Source organism: Gigantopelta aegis, chromosome 5 (assembly GCF_016097555.1).
Source record: "Gigantopelta aegis isolate Gae_Host chromosome 5, Gae_host_genome, whole genome shotgun sequence".
NCBI classification, from domain to species: Eukaryota; Metazoa; Mollusca; class Gastropoda; order Neomphalida; family Peltospiridae; genus Gigantopelta; species Gigantopelta aegis.
Genome location: NC_054703.1, coordinates 819,600 through 843,178, shown reverse-complemented (window position 1 = coordinate 843,178; position 23,579 = coordinate 819,600). Strand labels below are relative to the sequence as shown.

The 23,579-nt window shown below is 37.5% G+C and overlaps 1 protein-coding gene across 1 annotated transcript; it reads left to right on the top strand.

Annotated features, from left to right (window-relative positions):
* Window positions 1-1,982: 1,982 nt before the first annotated feature.
* Window positions 1,983-23,357, top strand: LOC121373449. The gene is made up of 5 exons (XM_041500110.1): window positions 1,983-2,326; window positions 2,529-2,722; window positions 3,384-3,472; window positions 9,155-9,356; window positions 23,241-23,357. Exons 1-5 carry the CDS (start codon window positions 2,035-2,037, stop codon window positions 23,355-23,357), a joined length of 894 nt encoding a protein of 297 aa, XP_041356044.1. The 5' UTR covers window positions 1,983-2,034.
* Window positions 23,358-23,579: the final 222 nt, after the last annotated feature.

Sequence of the window (23,579 nt, the reverse complement as noted above, 5' to 3'; positions counted from 1 at the left end):
GGTAGTTCAATACCGTATCTTTGCACAAGACTGATTCCAAAAGAAATTATGATAGAGTCGTGATGGTATGCAGCCTTACCTCACTGCCAGATGCTTTGTCTACAGAGGAGAGCTGATAACAGCTGCAATGTATTGTTCAAACTCCGTTTAAAGGAGGACTGCCAGAACAGATACCGAAAATATCCTTTTCTATAGTTTTCGTAAAAGAAATGACATATCACTGCGCACACATATTTGAATAGTAAATGTATGAAATATGAAGTAAGACACTGTAGGTATTTGACGGAAATTATTGCTCAAAAATATTTTGAGGGCGAAGTGCCTTTAAGTCTGAAAGACACAACCGTAATGCATGATCAGGGCCGTATCTCTACACAACGCAGATTCACTCATTGTTGTGTAGCAGTTCTGACAACAAAACTGTAAGACATGATCAAGGCCGTATCCCTACACAACGCAGATTCACTCATTGTTGTGTAGCACAGTTCTGACAACAAAACTGTAATGCATGATCAAGGCCGTATCCCTACACAACGCAGATTCACTCATTGTTGTGTAGCACAGTTCTGACAACAAAACTGTAATGCATGATCAAGGCCGTATCCCTACACAACGCAGATTCACTCATTGTTGTGTAGCACAGTTCTGACAACAAAACTGTAATGCATGATCAAGGCCGTATCCCTACACAACGCAGATTCACTCATTGTTGTGTAGCACAGTTCTGACAACAAAACTGTAATGCATGATCAAGGCCGTATCCCTACACAACGCAGATTCACTCATTGTTGTGTAGCACAGTTCTGACAACAAAACTGTAATGCATGATCAAGGCCGTATCCCTACACAACGCAGATTCACTCATTGTTGTGTAGCACAGTTCTGACAACAAAACTGTAATGCATGATTTGAGATTTTCCTCTAGCATTAGAGGGCGGGGGAAGTTAACTGCCTGCCCCCTGTCTCGTACGCCCGTATGATCGTTTAAAGGGACATTCCTGATTTTGCTGCATTGTAAGATATTTCCGACTAATAAAATATTCCTACGATTAAACTTACATATTAAATATGTTTTCTTGTTTACAGTATTAATTTCTGCTATATTCAACGTGTTTCTGGTCGTCTTAATATTGCCAAGAAGCCCAAACTGGGTTGTGTGTTCAAATAATTTCGTACGTTCGAAAAAACAATATTTTAGGAAATAAAATAAAATTATGTTAGAACGATCAGAAATACGTGTAATATACAGACACTAATAGTTTATACAGAAAAAAAATATATATTTGATATGTAATTGCAATCGTTAAAATGTCTCTGTTAGTCGATAACATCAAACTCAGGAATGTCCCTTTAAAGGAAGAGACCCTAGTTTCAACCTGTGAAAATTAACACAAAGTTTAGTTAATCTACAAAACCTGTAACACATTTGGATCAAGTTACAACTGAGTGAAACACGGGTCTCTGACTTTGAAATGATGAAATACCCTCTATGAATGGACTAAAACTCAACTCTATAACTGTTACTTCTCAGACGCACGTGTGTTTTTAAAAATATAAGAAATGCATTTTGTGATATTAAAAACACCAGGATGACCAAAAACACTTCGAATGTACGGAAATTGATAATATACACAATCAAATCTAAGTAAAGTATGATTTAAGTTATCTAAAACGGTTATAATAGTCAAAAATATGCGTTAGTGTTTAAAAACTAGGGTATGTCCCTTTAACATAGATACCAATTATCAAAACAAACCGGCTCAAATATAATTGGATGTTCAATCTGCAACCTCTGTGTCAGGCATTTCCCAACACAGGGAGTTCGATTTGTGTGTATCGACTTCAATAAGATACTCCTACGCCATATAACCGTAAACAAAATATGTGTTGAGTTCGTCGTTAAATAAAACACTTCCTTATTTCCTACCTCTATAAGAGACTATATAAGACTACTCAGACTGTAGGCATGCTGTGACCAGCAACTGTTTTAAAACTCCGACCACGGCTATTTGAGATAATTCTTCAATACATAACATGCTTGGCACAGTCCTACACGATATTATATTTAACTTATTTACTATTATTTTCATACCAGGAACAATTCCGTTCAAAGAGAAAATGTTTCGAAAGGTGTCCGATATCCCAGTGATACAGAATGCTTGCGATCTTTGGAATGGTGTGGTTCCGAGTCGGCTGGACTGTTCTCGCGTTTGTTCAAGTGATGATCGGTGTGTTCTCTTCACGTATGATGAAAATGGAACATGTTCTACGTATTGTGTCTTTGGAACAGAGTTTGAAGCATTACATGAATATTTCGCTGTTACAGGTGTGTTTTGTGGATGTTGTTGTACGTTTTCTATGATTTATTTTCTTGTTTTCTTTTTGTCTTTTAATTTCAAAAGGTTTTTCTTATCATTGTCATCCTACGTTGTGTACCTTTCAGCCATATATCAAAATGTTATTGTAGTCTGTTACTAACGTTTAATAAAGTTCAATAACAATTATTATACACATGTGTATAATTGCAGGCCTTGTGGATTGCGGGAGTCCATCAGTAGACAATGGCGATGTTACATACGAGTCCTCCATTTTGAACAGCGTAGCGTCTGTGGAGTGTAACGACTTGTTCCAATTGTTTGGAAACAGCAGTTCAGCCAGGTGTGACTCCAACGGACAGTGGGGCGGATTTGGGGCGTGTCGTCAGGTGGAATGGAGAAATGAGGTAAAAAAAAAAAAAACCCACAATATAGCACAGCAAAACAACACACCACCAACAACCACACACACACTATAGCATTAATGATGCAGTTTGTTGATATGTGTTTGGGATAGCTTACTGCAACATAATATGCGTGTCAAAACAAGAATAGAAAACAATATTGTTGAGACTTGATATACTAAGATCCTAAGGAAAACTTATAATGCATTAATCTATATGAAAAGGGGCGGCATTTAGCTCAGTCGGTTGAGTGCTTGCTTCGGGTGATCGAACCACCTCGGTCGGTCCATTCAGCTGCACCACAACTGGACAAAGGCCGTGGTATATGTTTTCCTTTCCTGTCTGTGGGAAACTGCATAGAAATGTAGCGGGTTTCCTCTGATGACTACGAGTCAGAATTACCATTGAATGTTTGACATCCAATAGCTTCTGATTAATTAATCAACGTGCTCTGGCTGTGTCGTTAAACAAAAGAAACTTCTATATGACAAACAAATATTTCTTGATCAACATCGTATCTCTGTCGACAGGATGCTTTTGCTTCGATGAACCTCCATCAGAAGTTCGTCCTTAGCCGATCCTCAGTAGCATTAGCCAGATGGATTACCTGTATCTCTCCTCAGTATTTTAAATAAATAACACTGTTTCTAAATTCATTTTACAGAACACATTTTTCAAAGCAGATCTACCAGAACCCATGAGAGATGGGTGGGAGGTGATCTTCAACGGAACACCGAAGGCTTCAGCTGAAGAGTGAGATATTGTTTCTACTAGAATTAACAACAAATCTTTTTTCTTTCTTTGTAATGTTCGTTTTCGACACGTTTTCTATTGCAATAATGAGAAGCGTCATAATTAACGTTTCTATTTATATTCCAGCATAACGCTGAAAATATAATAGTTAATTACTAAAAATATGAATGCTGAACATATTCTCTTCAAAAAAAGTAGGGGAACTGTAATAAGAATTTACAATTGCTAAAATTGTAAGGTATATTAGCTGTGGGGAATAGTTATATGATAATAGTGAATTAACAACTGTATGATCAACAGAATGAAAAGGATTGACAGAAATAATGCTCCACAGTTATTAATGGACCTTCCTGGAAATTGTCCAAATCGAGAATGACACCCCACGCACGTGTACGAGGCAACTGCGTGATGCACGTGCAAACTATGGAATGCGTTTCGGTGTGTTGATAAACAGACCTGAACGTTATTTACTAGGATGTCTGTGGTCAAAAGGTATGTTTTAATATTTCAGGTTCCCCTACTTTTTTTTAAGAGTATATAATAATTTAACATACAGTATTGAATAATATGAATCTGAAAATATAATCATTTAATATAATATTGAATTATATGAATGCTATAAATGCAAGCGCTTACGGTCGACGACAGTCACTTTTTGGACCCTTGTTTATTTGCCTTCGTACACAATAAATATAGCATATCCAACGGTAATGTTTTGATATGATATATTTGGCAAACGGTACTTTTTATTTCTTTGATCGTTTATCACTTAAAGTTACAGTGTCTGGTTACCATATAATAATATCATGCACAAATATGAAATACAAGTTCAACTGCACTTTTAAAAAATTCGTGTTTGTTCGCTTAGAACGGAGAACGTCAAAAGTATATGCTCGATTCGTCGCCTGTGCGGCCATTGCTCGGCAAACCACAAACGACAGCCTGTTGTCAATTTCAGTTACCAGGTGCGTTTGCGGATTTGAAATTGTAGGGTTCGTCTCAAAAAATGAAATGAGAATTCTTGCGCTGTACAAAGAACGTTCGGTTGAGGATACGTACTATTCTTTCGTTAAAACGGGTTTTGATCTTGAAAATGACCGTACTATCAATAATCGTACCTTCCTATTTAAGAATTAATATTTTATAAAGTATTAGAAATTTCAAAGTTTAGTTTGTATAACACATTGATCATGTATATATTTTTAATAAAATATACTAAAATAGAAAATGACCGTTTTCACTTTTTAATTTTACGTGTAGTAAAATCAACAAATTCAAATTAAATATTATTTCGTTTGGAAAGGATAAAGTTAGTTTGTTTTGTTTAACGTCATCAGTGTTATGGCATATTGATTTAATAATCATCTGCTTTTGGATGTCAAACGTTTGGTAATTTTGACATATAATCTAAGAGAGGAAACGGGCGCATGTGCACGAGGGGGGGGGGGGTATTGGGGGTCGAAACCTTTCCCTGACCAAGATAAACAAAACAAATTGAAATTTTTTTATCTGGGGGAACATGGCCACATATAAACTTCGCTCAACGCAGTGTATAACCCCCAACCCCGCTGAAATCCCTGCACACGCGCCTTGTAAACCCACTACATTTTAAAAATATTTTATTATTATTATTTTTTTTTTTTTTAGCAAGGGATCATTTATATGTACCATCCCACAGACAGGATATCACATACCATGGCCTTTTATATACCAGACATGGCGCAATGGCTGGAACAATCCCGCCGATGGGGATTGATCCTACACCGACCGCGCATTAAAAAAAACCCACCACATTTTTAGGTCTAAGTAATGAATAGAAATAACATATAGTCTTCATAAATGTTACCTATATCGAACATACCGCCCTCTTCCTCTACCACTAGAGTGTTACGTAATTATTAACACCCCCTTACATGTAACGTGTATGCCAACCGCTGGTCACTGTCAAACTTTCAAGGCAAACCGCCACCGACCCCTGGACAGGTATTGTACCATACCTGTATGGATATAAATATATTTTGGAGGTATGAGACGACCCCTAAATCAAGACAGTTAAATTTGTTCAAACTCACGTGAGAAGCTCAGCGCCTGCGCAAATCGCGTAAATTCCCAGCTCTACTGGCGTCCCACTAATTGAAGAAAAACAAGCTGGCCATTGGGTTTGCAATTGACCTGGATAATGTAGATAAGCGAGCATTGTGAAACTATAGCGATGTGGTGGGCCTTTTATGTACCAAACAGAACTGGATCATCTATTCTAAATGCTTAAATAATAAAACTATTCCAGACACTGCAGCTTTAAACTTAATAGGTGTGTGCAGCATTATGAAAAATAAAGAATATCGACCTGTAAACAGCGTTGTTTGTGTGTTATAGAATTTCTACAGGGGTCAAGGTTAGTAAACCCGTTTTTATTTTAATGTGGTGAAGCATTGTAATAATATAGCTAATTTTGAATTTGAATTACGTCAGTATTCCAAGGAGGTCACTTTGTATCTCCTTACAATAATCATAAACCAGGTACATGACGTTTCCGTTTGCAGAACGCTGGAAAAATTGATTTTTTTTTTTTTAATATTACTAATGCACCTGAATGTTTTTGGAGATAATCTTGTGATTAAAACAAATCGTACCGTTTACGAAATATGGATTTCAAGTAAAATTAGGGTAAGATATTGTATATTATTCTGTACGAAAACAAGGCCGCGAAAAGTGACTGTCATCGATCTTAATATACTAAAGGCAAACGTGATTGTGACACACAAAAGACAAATATAATTGATGATAACTTTTTACTGCCGTGTATGCAACGTTATAATATGGAAAGAGAAATGTCCGAAGGTATTGTAACGAGCAATAGTCCACGAAAAGGGGGCACCTGTCATATCCAAATGAGCCACATCACTAGAAGGGAGCAGCGAGTGTGTACCTGGTACAGGCCTGGCACCGTCGTCTCGTTGAGGCCACTAAACGATGGAGAAAGTTCCTGCGAATGCCTGTTTCGCAGATCCATGGTTAGGATCCATGTGTCTTGGCGAGGGGTTGTCACGGGTGGTTGCCCGCCGCTACGGGGACGGTCCCTGACATGGTTGTTTTGTTTATATTGTTGCCATAAGCGTCATTTCGTGTTTCTGTGGACGTTGAATTGATGTGCGACGTCACGCTGCGACATCCCAGATTCGTTGGCGTGACGAAATTGCATCACTAATGGTGTTTTTTCTGACTTCTGGACTTCTGAAGGCTGGACAGAGTGGCAATGATGTGCGAGTGAATGTCTGACCTTTTATGGTGAACGCTGGACAGGATTTCTCCCGAATATTCCATGTTTCTTGCACAAAGCATGCAATCACTGCAACAACTGCTTGGTTGCATTTCTTCGAGCTGTTTCATGCACATTTTCTCTGGTTTACATCCATAAATCCATTCACAAATTTATTACTCCAAACAATCCATGTCACAATAACTTTTGCCCTTTAGTATATTTAAGGATTGTCTGTTGTTTCTTTTACGTTCATCGGGGTATGAACAAAAAAAATCATCCGCAAACTGTGTGAATCGGCGAAGCCGTTCTCACATAAGTTTGCGGATGATTTTTTTTGTTCATACCCAGATGAACGTAAAAGAAATAACAGACAATACTTATAATTAAATTTGAATGATACATGCTAATAATAACACTAAAACGTCATACTTTATTTTGAAATATTTGTTTTATTCATAAACAATAACGCTCATTAAGACAGCTTGCCGATATAAAATGACGTCATCACATATGACGTTCCCTGACGACGTAATTTTTACGTTCATCGAAAAATGAACAAACTCCCGTTGCTACGTCTGGACCAATCGGATGACGTTACGTTGTAATGAATGTAACAGAAATTTAATTATATAATATTGAATAATATGGATGCTAAAAATGTAAGTTAGTATAATATATAAACCTGAATTATATTACATGAATGCTAGAAATATAATGATTTAGTGTATAATATTGAATTATATGATGAATGCTGAAAATATAATGACTTAATACATAATATTGAATTATGTGAATGCTGAGACTACAACAATTTAGTTGCCCTACAAAAATGATAACACTACTGAATATTGAATTGTGTAAACAAAAGTATGGGGTCTGTAGTTTCAATATTTCACACTCATTACTGTAAGCATATTTGCCACATTCAGTGAAAATTGCAGGCCCAATGCATCAAATATTGCTGAAACAACAACAGAGTCAAAGTTGTTAGTACAAACGCGACGTCAATAGGTACTTATTTATCTGCCATTGTTGACGGCACGGCGATATCAGACACGACGGAAGCAAGGGGGAGGTTGACTGATATTGAAGGCGCAAAGCAAAGTTTCTAGGGGGTTCGGGGTTATACTCCCCCGTAAAAGTTTGAAAACTAGATGTCCTGAAATTCAATTGCCTGCATGCTAGAAGTAATATTCATCTCTGCCTTACCATATACTAACAATAATATTTTTTATCCGTCGTGTCTGAATATTCACCGAGAGCCAAACTGCACGATACAATAACAGAGAAATGGCAAAAAATCACGTTGGAAGAAGTCGGAAAATCGACTTCTTCATGGTACAAACTGCAGTCCGTTAGTAAGACGGTGGACTCAGTGACCACCTTTTCAAATAAACAAAGGTAGATACAAGTTCGCTTATATGTAGCTTTTGGCATTGCATTTTTTGTTTTTAATTACAATTTTATCTCTTAATGTATATCTTTCTCGTACGTACGAAATTATTCGGAGTCCGTATCTAGTGGACGACCAGAAACACTTGAATATACAGACGCTGATATATTCTAAACAAGAATCTGTATTTAGTATGTACCGGCCTCGGTGGCGCAGTGCCTGGTTAAGCCATCAGACTACAGGCTGGTAGGTACTCCAACCCAGAGAAAGTTCTTAAGGGTTCAATGGGTAGGCCACTACACTCTCTTATCTCTCACTAACAACTAACAACTAACCCACTGTCCTGAACAGAGAGTCCATATAGTTGAAGTGTGTGCCCAGGACAGCGTGCTTGAACCTTAATTGGATATAAGCACCAAAATAAGTTGAAATGAAATAAAATTTAGTATGTCATTTTTGTCCATACAAATGTTGTTAGAATCATCTTAGAATGGCATAAACTAGGGGCAGTCGCTTTAAGGCATCCACGACCTTGTTGGAACACCCTTTGAACCGCCTTGTGCAGAGATACTATTTTATATTGTTGCTGGAAAATCACGTGACTTTACCTATGACGGATGGTTCCCGGGAACAAGACAGAATGTTCAGTTAAAGGGACATTCCTGAGTTTGCTGCATTGTAAGATGTTTCTGACTAATAAACTATTTCTACGATTAAACTTACAAATTAAATATATTTTTTGTTTAGAATGTCAGTGTCTATATATTCAATGTGTTTCTGGTCATCTTAATATTTGTAACAAACCTAAACTGGATTTTGTCTTTTAGGAAATAAAATGAAATTTAACCTAGTAAAATATTAGAACGATCAGAAACACGTTTAATATACAGACACTAACATTTTATGCAAAAATATATTTGATATGTAATTACAATCGTTAAAAAGTCTTTGTTAGTCGATAACAAATTGCAGCAAACTCAGGAATGTCCCTTTAATTGTTATTATTTATTATTATTATTATTTTCAGATTTAGCATTAACTTCGTGGATGTGGTGAATGTTCCTTTGCATGTGAATATACGGTTTACGGTCTACAATCAGGTGAAGATAGTCGTGTTCAACTCAATGATCGATGGTGTGTGGGGAACCGAAGAAGAGGCTCCATCATTTCCATTTGACGAACTTGTTCCTTTCGAAATCCGCGTAAAGCTACTTCCCGGGATATTTAAGGTAATGCAAACAATGTAGTAGATACAAATCGCCGCTTAAACAGGCCGGTAGCAGGGGGGGGGGGGGGGGGTGGGGGGGGAATAATTTTGGCTTCTATTTTCTTTTCTTTTTTTATTGATAACCTTTACATCTCGACTGAATGTAGAATTTGTAGGGAGATTAACGGATCGAGATTAACGGCGAGAGTTACAGTAACGGGCAAATAACCTTTGAATTCTATATATATAGTCTTTAAAACATTTGTTCTTGTTTTACCGTCTATACTGCTAATAAACGGATGTATGCTTCACAGTTGACTATAAATAAACTTCTGACAGAAATAATGTAAATGTAATGTATTAAATTAACCGTTTTTAACAAGTTTGTTTTCTTTTTCCATTTAATTATTTAATTCCTGCTTCATGTGGTGTATTATTATAGTAAGTGAATCTACAAATGTCAAGCGTAGCCTGCCCAGAGGCAATTAGATGCATTCCAGAGTCATACTTTCTTAATTGATACACGGTAGAGATGTCGGGACTGAATGGATACTAGTATTCCTGAAGGTCTGAAGATCGGTTATTTGCTGCACCTTATCGCTGTTGTTAAAATATCACTTTGGCCGCGTTAGACAGGTGACCGCTTATTACAGGTTCATTTACATTAGAAATCGTTTGGGAGGAAAAGTAGCCGCTTAAGGCAGGTGACCGCTGATTACAGGTGGCCGCTAAGACAGGTTTGACTCTGTGTGTGTGTGTGTGTATATATATATATATGTGTGTGTGTGTGTGTGTGTGTGTGTGTGTGTATTTATCCTGCAATCACTGTATACATTGGCAAGATATGATGACTAGATCAATCTCTATATTTTTTATCACTGACCGCCAAATATAGGTCACGTGACATGAGACCGTTTGGACTCCAGGGCCCATATTTTCGAAGCTATCTTAGCCTACGAAATCGTGAAATCATCGTAAGCTATGACGTCACTATGGCGTGTGATGTAGTGACACACCATAGTGACGTCATAGCTTACGATGATTTTACGATTTCGTAGGCTAATGATTGCTTCGAAAATATGGGCCCAGTATTTCAGACTATATTTTCAATAAATACACTCTTTAAATCATTTGTTAAAGTACAGTAAATGCAAATAACTTTTAGTTTGCGATAACAATACAACAGTTGTATATTTATTTATGAATTAGAGTTTAGAAACGCGTTTTGAATGTAGCAGACTGTCTTACAAAGAATGACGTCATGTATCTTGCATGACGTCATACTAGGTTGACTGTACTCGATTTGCGTACACAAAAAAAAAAGAAAAGAATAAATAATGATTTTTCGACTATTCCTGTAGGATTGCAGGATAAAAGAAATAACTGTTTACTGTCTTAAGATATCGGCTTTATTCTGCTTAGGTCGAATAGTGAATGCAGCTCGGCAGAACCTCGCTGCATTCGCCATTCTAACCATCGCAGGATAAAGCCGATATCTTAAACGTGCTCTGTCACGGATGTTCACCTAATTAATTACCTAACAAAGTATTATCTGAAAATATATACATTTGATTTGTCGCTAAAAGTATTTAATTTAACCATCTACATAACTAACATAACCCACTTATTACTGATATTTTGTAAAAATAATTGAATTATGTCAACGGTCCATAATGAAGGAAAAAATAACGGCTATTTGGAGCGAAGAGGTGTGACGTATTATTTTTGTAGTCACGTGATGGGTAACCCCCAAATAACCGCAGTGTCAAAACGATTTACCAAGCTTGTGTAACGAGAACTTTGACCGTCCTCTGCGACGTAGGGTAAATAGAAAAGAAAAAAAAAAAAAAAAAAAAAGTTAATAAAAATTAATAAAAACATGTAGTGAATGATAATAAGCTTATATATTAATTTATTTTATTAACAGAAGCATGTTAAACGTCGACAATCCCGACTAGTTACGCCTTTGCATCTAGGCCTATAGGTAAATTTATCGTTAGTTGTACGCAAAAAAACCCTATAAACATCTAGATCACAAACACCTTCATTTTCCACCTTATTAAATTCATTAATATGCAAAATATGCCATAACAGCTGACTTGGAATAGGACTTGTTACATTTTTAAAGAATACTCTGAACTAGACGGTGTTTATATACGATGTGACTACATATACGACGGCCGTGTATATAACCACCGCGAACGAGGGCTGGCTATATTCACAGCAAAAATGTATTTAGGCGGTAAATAAGTATTTGACTGATCCATATTACCGAACAATCTGGAACAGGAGGAATACATACTAAGTACGTTTTCTGAACAAGGGAGTGTGTGTGTGTGGGGGGGGGGGGGGAGTATATGAATCTAGCGGACCCTTTTGTGAACGGTTTCCATAGACATATGAATAGCGTAATATTGCCCCCACAGTATTAAAAAAAAATAATAATAATAAATTAAAATAATAATAATAATAACAATAACAACAACCAACAGGGCTTGAACTTAATAATTTTAAACCGATTGCAATTCTGAGGCTCCTTACGTACATGTTTTAAAAAGTAAATTTTACCGCAAATAAATACATTGTATGACTAAAAGGTTATTTTGCTGTATTTAGTCATATTTCAAATGCGCAAAATTGCAAGGGGCAGTAAATCTCAAATTACATATTTTTTTATACCAGTAACGCCGAGACCACTCCCGGGCTCTAAATGTTTCTATAACAACCGCCCCCGCCCACCCCACCGCGACGTGATTTTACCAACATTATAATACATGTAATAATAATAATAATAATAATAATAATAATAATACACAGTTATTATTATTATTATTATTATTATTATTAGCCTACTACTACCTTTTTGTGGTAGTTTTGGGGTGGAAGGACGGTGTTTTATCTAGGGGTGGGGTGGCTATACAAATGCAAGATTAACTTGTCCCTACACGTAGAACTGGATTCAACTGGGTTAAGTAATAATTAAGCCAACCTCTGGATGGCAAAACATGTGACAGTAGGCCCCTATACTGGCTTTTTTACGCTATACATTAAAACGAATGACCACTTTGCGAATTAGTCAAAATAATTTGCAAACGTTTAACGAAAAACGACTGACTGGTCGTATGCCACATTGGTGACACTGGGAAACGTTATCCGTTTTTGAACCAAGCACTATAGCGTTGTAACCGTCTAGACTCTATCCCTGCTAAATTCCATGCACACGCACTTGATAAAAAAACTAAAAAAAACTAATGATAATAATAATAATAATAATAATAATAAATGGTGAGTTCATGTTCCGACTGTTTATTATTTTATTTCAGCGTATTCAGTTATTTTCGTCATGAAATAATATATTGTTTATTATTTGCCATGTATATAGCCGGCCTTCATTTGCTAAGTCTCTATACACGGCGGTCGTTTATATAAAATTGAAAAATACATTATACGGTTGTCGTATATATAGCCTCATCACTGCGAGTTTGTTTTGCCGTATTTTTTTTATGACTTTTAACAAGAAGACTTCCAATTTTAAAAATAAAGCGTGTCTATATAGATAGATAGATAGATAGATAGATTCATACATACATACATACATTGGCACACTGGTTGTATTTAATTTTTATAACCCATTTTAACATAAATATGGGCATGCCTATATTCGAACTAATGTATGATATGCATATTTTTAAAGCTGCAATGTCTGGTTTCAATCGTATACAGTCAAGTTCTAAGTTCAAATACAAGCATAACTGCACTTTTAATTCACTCGCAAGTTGTCGTCATTAACGCATATCGTCAAATGCTTACTAGCCAGTTAGAACAATTCTCGCCATTTTGTAATACCGAGCGCATTCTAGCAGCCACTTCCTAGCAGCCAATTACGCTAGCAGCCAATTTCAGCAGACACGCATGGCGACGTTCTAAACACCGGACCATTACGCCTTTTATAATGAGTGTTGTGATGTGGGCTATACGATACTAGTTGGACATCCTATATTACCGTAGTACAGACGGATTTTTTAAGTGATACTTCAGATATAAAAGTGCTTAATAAAACGGTTAAGTTGTATTTATACGGATATTAGTAACAATAAGACTGTCAAAATGAGTCTTGGTTGTTATTTTGTTTTTGTGTTGTTATTATATAAAGATACTCTTTAAAACTCTAAAATTCTTAAGTTGTAGTGAATAATTAAAAATTAGCATAACAGTGTGTATAAAAGTGTGTGAAATACAAGTAACAATCGAAATGCGTATGAGTCCGGTGTTTAGATCGTCGCCATGAGGGTCTGCTGAAATTGGCTGCTAGCGTAATTGGCTGCTAGGAATTGGCTGCTAGAATCCGCTCGGTTTTTGTAATGCAACAATAGCCGAACCGTACTATTTTTAGCCCAGAGGGAGCCCGGCAAAAGTGTCCCATTTTCAAAATAGTGGGTTTATTTTTAACTTGGAAAAGCCAGTGTAGTGAAACCAATTCGGAGTGCGGCGTCTTATATGCACCAAACGTAATGGGATTTTCTGTTCTAAATGTTTAAATAATAAAAAATATTCCAGACATAGCCGCTTTAATATTAGGTTTTAATCCAGCTGTGTAGTCTTCTGACTAGCAATGCCCAGGGTTCTTAAATACTGAAAGGTGCGGGACGTAGCTCAGTGGTAAAACGCTCGCTCGATGCGCGGTCGGTCTGGGATCGATCCTTGTCGGTGGGCCCATTGGGCTATTTCTCGTTCCAGCCAGTGCACTACGACTGGTACATCAAAGGCTGTGGTATGTGCTGTCCTGTCTGTGGGATGGTGCATATAAAAGATCCCTTGCTGCTAATTGAAAAGAGTAGGTCATGAAGTGGCGACAGCGGGTTTCCTTTCTCAATATCTGTGTGGTCCTTAACCATATGTCTGAGGCCATATATCCGTAAATAAAATGTGTTGAGTGCGTCGTTAAATAAAACATTTCCTTTCTTAAACACTAAAGATTTTACAAACATTTGGGGTGAACGGCGGATGTCTTAACAATATAAACCGGCCTCGGTGGCGCAGTGGTTAAGCCATCGGACAACAGACTGGTAGGTATAGGGTTCGCAGCCCAGTACCGGCTCCAACCCAGAGCGAGTTCTTAAGGCTTCAATGGGTAGGTGTAAGGCCACTAAATCCTCTTGTCTCTCACTAACCACTAACCAACTAACAACTAACCCACTGTCCTGGAGAGACAGCCAAGATAGCTGAGGTGTGTGCGCAGGACAGCACGCTTGAACCTTAATTGGACGTAAACACAAAAATAAGTTTGGGAGTGTCACGGGGATCCTATAATACCCGTAACTGAATGAAACACGATTGTCCAAATATCTCTCCTAACTGTATATCTATTAGATCTCTCTGTAACAGGCAGTTATACCCGCTGGCTCGTCTAGGTATGATCAGAGATAAAATCTTATATAAAGTATATATTATTATAGCACGTTTAGTTCACTAGAAAACACGACAAAAACACAATACACTTTGGAATCTGTATTAACCTACGCTGACAAATGTACTGCCGCAGTAGTTAATTAACAACAACAAATAATAACAACCCAGAACTGATCACTTAATTAGTTAATCTCTAGGTGTCTAGTTTACACAATATGCTAATCACTTCACCGTGACACAACACTCACACGTGTGATAATTGAGAAACGCTTCCAGGAGAACTTAATTAATAAAGGAATTACAACTCTATTCCTAACTGGTTAATTTTTAATTAACCCTTACTACTCGTTCAATAACGTGTGATAATTGAGAAACGCTTCAAGGGGAACTTAATTAATAAAGGAATTACAACTCTATTCCTAACTGGTTAATTTTTAATTAACCCTTACTACTCATTCAGTAACCTTGTAACACAGAATTAATACTGGTACCTATCACAATAAAGACAATAACCTACAGTTTACCTAGGTCCTCTAGGATGACTGGCTAAGCTTTAATAATTATTTAGACAGTGAGCCTACAGTTTACTGCGTCAGATGACCGGCAGCACCGTCTAAATAATATTGGTATAATACAGTATTAAAATATTTAAAATCACATCAATCACATCAAGGTTATACACAAGGCAGAAAATATCTAATTACCAGTCCGGACGGACAGCGATCCCCTGGAGCCTTCCTTTTGTTTTTCCCCGATAAGTCTAAAACCCTATATATTTATCATAAAAACCGAATATCGCCTGGGGGTACATCGCGGCCCTCCCCCTATCAAGTGATATTTCCACAGCGATCACGCCGGCATATTTTTCTTAGATCGCCAGACTTACTGACGCCTAGTCGCCAAAATCACGGTCGTCGAAACCGCACTCGCAGAGGTATTACGTAACTACTGGCCACATGGCCTCCACACCTGGACTAAGTGCATATTGTGATGCACGGTCGCGCGAAGGTATTACGTAACAAAGTGCCCACCTGAGCTAAGTGCATATTGGAACTGCACACGGCCCTCTAAAACAATTAATATCGCCACAGGCGAAAAGAAATTAAGAGCATGTACCGTCACACACCCCCACCTCAAAAAGGATATTTCCTCTACTCTAGGAATAGGGAAATATACTACAATAAAACAAATGTGCGTTAACCGACGCATCCGGGCATTTATAAGACGTAATAAGGTGGCTACCAGTAATCACACTGAGTCTCTGAGTCCCTGGCATACAATAAATATATAAAAACAAAACAGAAATTAAGAATGTCAACACATTATCATAACGTTCAACTTCGGGACAGGGCATCAGCGATTACATTGGATGTGCCCTTGATATGTTCAATGGTAATTGGGAATTCCTGCAGGAGAAGACTCCATCTCGAAACTCTCTAGTTGGTGGCTTTCATTCTGTGAATGAAAGTGAGCGGATTATGATCAGTAAAGACCACCACTTGATGCACTGCCGATTTCACGTAGATCTGAAAATGCTTCAGAGCTTGTACCATGGCCAAAGCTTCCTTCTCTATAGTGGAATAGTTCACCTGGTGTTTGTCAAACTTTTTGGAGAAGAAACTTACAGGATGGTCCAGCCCATTTTCGTCTTCCTGGAACAGCACAGCTCCAGCTCCCACGTCACTGGCATCCACAGCTAGTTTGAAAGGCATTCGGTAGTCTGGCGCTGCCATCACGGGAGATGAGTAGCGCATCTCCTTGAGACGGTTGAATGACTTCTCGCATTCATCTGACCACTGGAACTTCGTTTCCTTCTTTTTCAGTGTCGCACGTTTTCCAGGTTTTCTCCGATAGGCATGCTGTCGAATCGGTATAGCGTTGGGTTCCAAGCGTACATCCTGGATTAAGGTATTGGTAACCGTTGGAAGGTCCTGACAAATGGAAACATTGTCTTGTTTCAACGTAGTCAACTTTGCTCGCTGGGGGTTCAAGTCTGCTAGAATCTGGCTGTTGGTTAATTTGATCTCTGCAGGCTTGACGTCATCACAGGAAATTGAGTGACTCTCAATTTGGACCGGTAACTCTGGAACTATCGGCAGTCTGTCAAAATAACCTTTTAGCAAATTGATGTGACAATACCTACTTTTCCTAACCCCATCAGGAGTGTTTATCACATACCCTGTCTCATTAACCCGTTTGAGCACAACATAGGGCCCAAAATACCTGTTCTGTAATGAACCCCGTTTAATGGGAAGGTACAGCAGCACTTTATCCCCTGGTTTAAATTCCCGACTCTTAGCCTTCCTACCAAACACTAATTTTATTTTGCTCTGAGCATGGCTCAGTTGCTTCCTAGCTAGTTCGGTCGCCGGCAACCTCCTATCTATAACTCTCTTATTCATTAATACTCTCTCTGTTAACAATGTAGTGCGAGCTGCCAACAAATTTGGATCAGCCCCCTGCTCTAGTATTAACTCTTGTCTATTACAAGGTAAGTCCCCTCTATCAAACACAACTGGTTCATTTAGCCTCTGCGGGAGATCAACAGGTTCCACCACATTTAATTCCTCAATTCACTTATCTACCATTTTACTGATAACCTCATCCACTCCAATTTCATGGCTCACACACGTATCAGACAAATCACAAATATCCTCTGGGTCTCGTGTTACCCTTCTGGCCATAGCCCTAGTCTTTATACACGCAGGATATCTAATCTCATCAACCTCACTCTCTTCTACTGGTAAAGCGCTGTCTTTAATTAACAACTGGTCACATTTCGGCTGACAACACTGACTAGTCAAATCATTACCCAACAAAACTCCTATGTTTTCAACAGGCAAGTCCTTTACAACACCCATAATGACTGGTCCCGTCACAAACTTCGAACACAAGAAAACGTTATGTAACCGGACAACCATATTTTCTCCAGTAACTGAGGTTAAAGCCAAATTACGTCCTGTATCTGAATTCTCAATACCAGCTAAACACTCTTGCGTTATCAGCGACTGACTACAGCCGGTATCTCGATAGATTGATATTGCCTTAGGACTCAATTCTTGTTTCACATCACAAACCATACCAGTGGACACATACGGGTTTACCTTCTCTGTCATGGGACTAACCATTAACTCTCTCGTTAACGGAGCTGACCTCACTAAACCGACCACTTGCGCATTATCGCGTTTCCTTTTAAAACAGTCCCCGACAAGATGGTTATCCTACTGCAATGTGGACGAAAAGTTCGTGCATTGGCTGATAATGCAGGCTTATCCTTACTTTGCCCACCAGGTGCATTCCTTGCCTGACTAGCTGACCAACTAGATGACTCTCCCCGATAGTTACCTTCCCGGGAAAAACCTGGCTGAAATTTCTTCTTATCACCCTGTTGTAAAGAGCTACCCTGTACTGCCTGAGCTTTGTGTATTAACACGTAATCATCTGCCACTATGCCTGCCTCCTCTATCTTTTTGACATCACGATCCTCTAAATGAATACGTAAGCTAACTGGTAATCCATTTTTAATGTCCTGTAAGATCAACAACTCCCGTAACTCGGTATATGACTCTACCTGATGAGAAATCACCCATTTATCAAACATACCTGCCTTCTTAGCCACAAACTCACTATAAGACTGACCCTGCGTTTTTCTCAACTCGCTATACCGTAAACGATAATCCTCAGGTCGTAATTCATAAGCCCTCAACACTGCCGCCTTAACTAGGTCGTACTGACTTGCTCGCTCGTCACTCATTGAATTATAAGCTACACTAGCCTACCCCTTAAACTTAGACACGGCTAACAATGTCCACTTAGACTGCGGCTAATTTAGCTGCTTAGCGGCCCGTTCAAAAAGTTGGAAGAACAAACTACCTCCTGGTCATCAAATACAGGCACTGATCTATAAGCCTCCGACATGTTAAACCCATTTCCGGCTTCCCGTCTAACTTCTTCAGTATTCAACTTTAACTCATGTTCCACTTTTAATTTTGCTAACTGGAATTCTCTATCCCTATCTCTCTCTTTGTTTAGATATCCATGTTTAGATATGACGCACTTATTTTTAATTAATTTTCTAGTGAACAACGTTGCTACTTCTAGTCAATTTGTAAAAATAATTTATAAAGCCCCTATTTACAAACAATTCTTTTTCAAATATGCATGTCCCGTTTCAGATCCGGGACGAGCGCCCCAATTTTCACTCCTGTCACGGGGATCCTATAATACCCGTAACTGAATGAAACACGATTGTCCAAATATCTCTCCTAACTGTATATCTATTAGATCTCTCTGTAACAGGCAGTTATACCCGCTGGCTCGTCTAGGTATGATCAGAGATAAGATCTTATATAAAGTATATATTATTATAGCACGTTTAGTTCAATAGAAAACACAACAAAAACACAATACACTTTGGAATCTGTATTAACCTACGCTGACAAATGTACTGCCGCAGTAGTTAATTAACAACAACAAATAATAACAACCCAGAACTGATCACTTAATTAGTTAATCTCTAGGTGTCTAGTTTACACAATATGCTAATCACTTCACCGTGACACAACACCCACACGTGTGATAATTGAGAAACGCTACCAGGAGAACTTAATTAATAAAGGAATTACAACTCTATTCCTAACTGGTTAATTTTTAATTAACCCTTACTACTCGTTCAATAACGTGTGATAATTGAGAAACGCTTCAAGGGGAACTTAATTAATAAAGGAATTACAACTCTATTCCTAACTGGTTAATTTTTAATTAACCCTTACTACTCATTCAGTAACCTTGTAACACAGAATTAATACTGGTACCTATCACAATAAAGACAATAACCTACAGTTTACCTAGGTCCTCTAGGATGACTGGCTAAGCTTTAATAATTATTTAGACAGTGAGCCTACAGTTTACTGCGTCAGATGACCGGCAGCACCGTCTAAATAATATTGGTATAATACAGTATTAAAATATTTCAAATCACATCAATCACATCAAGGTTATACACAAGGCAGAAAATATCTAATTACCAGTCCGGACGGACAGCGATCCCCTGGAGCCTTCCTTTTGTTTCTCCCCGATATGTCTAAAACCCTAGCTATTTATCATAAAAACCGAATATCGCCTGGGGGTACATCGCGGCCCTCCCCCTATCAAGTGATATTTCCACAGCGACCACGCCGGCATAGTTTTCTTAGATCGCCAGACTTACTGACGCCTAGTCGCCAAAATCACGTTCGTCGAAACTGCACTCGCAGAGGTATTACGTAACTACTGGCCACATGGCCTCCACACCTGGACTAAGTGCATATTGGGATGCACGGTCGCGCGAAGGTATTACGTAACAAAGTGCCCACCTGAGCTAAGTGCATATTGGAACTGCACACGGCCTTCTAAAACAATTAATATCGCCACAGGCGAAAAGAAATTAAGAGCATGTACCGTCACAGGGAGAAATAATAACAATATATTCTTGTTATTTTTAACCTCTGGGTCTTTACTTGGATTGTGAGTAATTTCAATCAGTTGCTCACCTTAGAACGCTAAAGGTAATACTAAACCAAATAACTTCCGGCTGGGTCAAAGTTCGAGGTACACCCAACTTTTGATAGAGAAGTGAACACCACAAGTCCTGTGATTGGTTATAAATGTGAGTGTGTTGGTTGTAAAACATAATAGTTTCATCTGGGTAAAAAAAAATTGCAATTTTATTTCATCTAGTACCAATGTGTCAAGTAGTAGTGTGCTTGAAACATGTATGGGGTACCTGTAAAAAAAAGTACTCGAATTTTGTGCGAAACTAGGGTAGTCATAGACGCTACCCGTTATCTCAGAAACGAGCAGCTTGACCCCCATTTTTTTCTGATTCACTTTAAGTGTAAGGGGTGGTAGTATTTATATCCGTGGCGTTTATGTCGGTTGATACGTTGCAGGTAGGAGTTTTAGCCACATATGTTACTATTGTCGTCTATGGGATTTGATTTGGTAGTATACACCCTATAGCACATATTCAGTACATAATAAAAAATATTATGATTTTGTCATTTTATTTAATTAAACTATACTGGTTGATTAATTAGCCATCACTCGATCATGCAAGTTCACAATGACCTTGACCTTGACACTAATCTCTGTACATGGCTCTGAATGGAGTTTGAATTAAAGTTAGCACTGAAGAAAAGTTGGTTTTGGCCTATAATGAATACTGTAAAGATTTCAATAATTTCTTTTTACATGGTATTTGACTTGCCATATACAACTTATGGTATTATATATAGGCAACCTGAACTAAGATTTTAATAGCAATTTATTTTTATATTAAAAATAGCATGTGCCAATAGTGGGTAAATGTCTTTAGTTGCCATTAACATTGTTATTTTTTTATGTATGAAATTCTGAAAACTGAAATTTGTAAAGAAGTTGATTTTTATTGTCATTTTGACTTATTTATAGGGTGCTAAGTTATATTTTAGACAAATTTGTAGTTTTATGCAAAATTTAAAGTAAATTTGAAGAAAAACTTTACCAAAAACATAATTAAATTTGTTGTCACTATTGTGCCTTCTGTTCTTATTTGTACATAACAATAAGGTTGTTAAGCATATACTTAGATCTCCAGATCATTTTTCTTTCTTAATAATCACTTAGTTAGCTCTCATGAAAAGCATTTTGAGTTTATACTAGATTCAGAACCAATTTTTTCAGATTTGATTATCTACTTTGGATTAAGTTGATAATTTATTTTATTGTTAAAGCTGTATTACCCAATGTTACTAGCTAAATAAAATGCTGGATTACAGATTGTAGGAATACATCTAATGTACATATTGTATTCATCCGGATTAGAAAATAATGCAAGAAAATAGATGTTCGGGTAATTTTGTCATTTAAAAATAGTTTTTTTCAGTAATTAATCAAAAATAAATGTGTTAAAGCTGCATGATTATTCCAGATATCACAACTAATAAAACCTCCAACTACAGTAGGCTATAAATAAAATATAGTCAGGAATATTGGTGGCTGCCAATAGTTTTGATGGTTCATTATGAAAATCAGCATGGCCGATGGATTTGAAATTCCCACACCTGGTAACTTGAAGACACCCACACCCAGCATACAGGATTTCCTCCCAACACTAATGTTTAGGACATTAAGTCATTACTTCATACAGGTACAGTCATGTTTGTGTTTCCTTCCTCAGACAGTGTCTTTTTTTAATACTGATATTTCTTTGATGTGCCTGTTAAGGTCTTCATAATCTAGGGGTCAATCAAGTGCATGTGTTTTAATGGAATTCTTTAAAGGGGTAGAGGTACTCTGACTATCTTTGTTGTCTCTACATATATACCTGAGTACACACACCCAACTGAAAGTAAATATCTTCAGGAGTTTTATTTTAAAACATTTTGTTGTTTAATATGACATATTGCATTTGTACAAAACTATATGCAATATATATGCTTTTTGAGGTGTACATTATATTAGGTTGCACTGTAGAAACAACAGTTTCAGTGAGGTTGTCAGTTTATGTCAGAATACACCAGATCCTGGTTGTCATAAAGACACATAGCTGGACACTTTTTGAAAAATGTATGTTATCAGTATAGGTAGTACTAAACCAAATAACTTCCGGCTGGGTCAAAGTTGGAGGTGCACCCAACTTTTGATAGAGAAGTGAACACCACAAGTCCTGTGATTGGTTATAAATGTGAGTGTGTTGGTTGTAAAAAATAATAGTTTCATCTGGGTAAAAAAAAAAGTGCAATTTTATTTCATCTAGTACCAATGTGTCAAGTAGCCTTGTGCTTGAAACATGTATGGGGTACCTGTAAAAAAAAGTACTCGAATTTTGTGCGAAACTAGGGTAGTCATAGACGCTACCCGTTATCTCAGAAACGAGCAGCTTGACCCCCATTTTTTTCTGATTCACTTTAAGTGTAAGGGGTGGTAGTATTTATATCCGTGGCGTTTATGTCGGTTGATACGTTGCAGGTAGGAGTTTTAGCCACATATGTTACTATTGTCGTCTATGGGATTTGATTTGGTAGTATACACCCTATAGGGCATATAACTGATAATAAAGTTTAATTATAATTTTATAAATAATCAAATTAAGCTAAATTATCTTGTTCTGCCTTTTTCTCTCTTTTTGGATCAAATGACCGTTCTAAAATGCGTCAATAATTAACTAATGTGCAATAGCCTATATGTTTTGGCACAGACTCAAAAATATTAAATACCCCCTTCCCTCATTTTAAATATACAACAATCTAAATTGCCTGCAATATTCAAACAACGCCCTTTCTGTCCCGAACAATACAACCGACATTTGTCGGAGGTAGACATCGTGATGGACGTATCTGAACCTTCAGTCGATATAGGCTCGTAAATAGAGTCTTGGTTGGTTGGTTGGTTGGTTGGTTGGTGGACACTCAAACTAAAATTCACAAAATATTTATAATGGCTGTGTTCAAACATGCATCTTCATTTCGTATTTCAGATTATAGTTAATGGTGCAGACCTTTACGACTACACGTTGAGATCACCCTCTGAAGACGTCGCCAGGATTTCTATTACGACTGATGTGCTCATCAACAAGCTGAAGATAATCCCTTAAACATCAGACAGTTTTCAATATATACCCTTTATTTCACATTTAAATACATGTGCGGCACAAAAAGATATTAAATTCACCATTTTCACAAAGTGGAACACATATATACAGAAATGTATTTTATTAGAATGTTTTGTCAGTTTCTTAATTTTCTTCGCTGGTTGGGACAGAGGAAAAACATCCCAATTCCAATCAGGTTGCTCGATCCTGCTACCCACTGCACTT

What these genes read in the sequence shown, in the direction of transcription:
- LOC121373449 (XM_041500110.1), top strand. Translation starts at nt 2,035, where the DNA reads ATGCTTGGCACAGTCCTACACGATATTATATTTAACTTATTTACTATT. An exon ending in AGGTGGAATGGAGAAATGAG is followed by an intron (nt 2,723 to 3,383) that starts GTAAAAAAAAAA and finishes TTCATTTTACAG; the next exon opens with AACACATTTTTCAAAGCAGA. An exon ending in TACTTCCCGGGATATTTAAG is followed by an intron (nt 9,357 to 23,240) that starts GTAATGCAAACA and finishes TTCGTATTTCAG; the next exon opens with ATTATAGTTAATGGTGCAGA.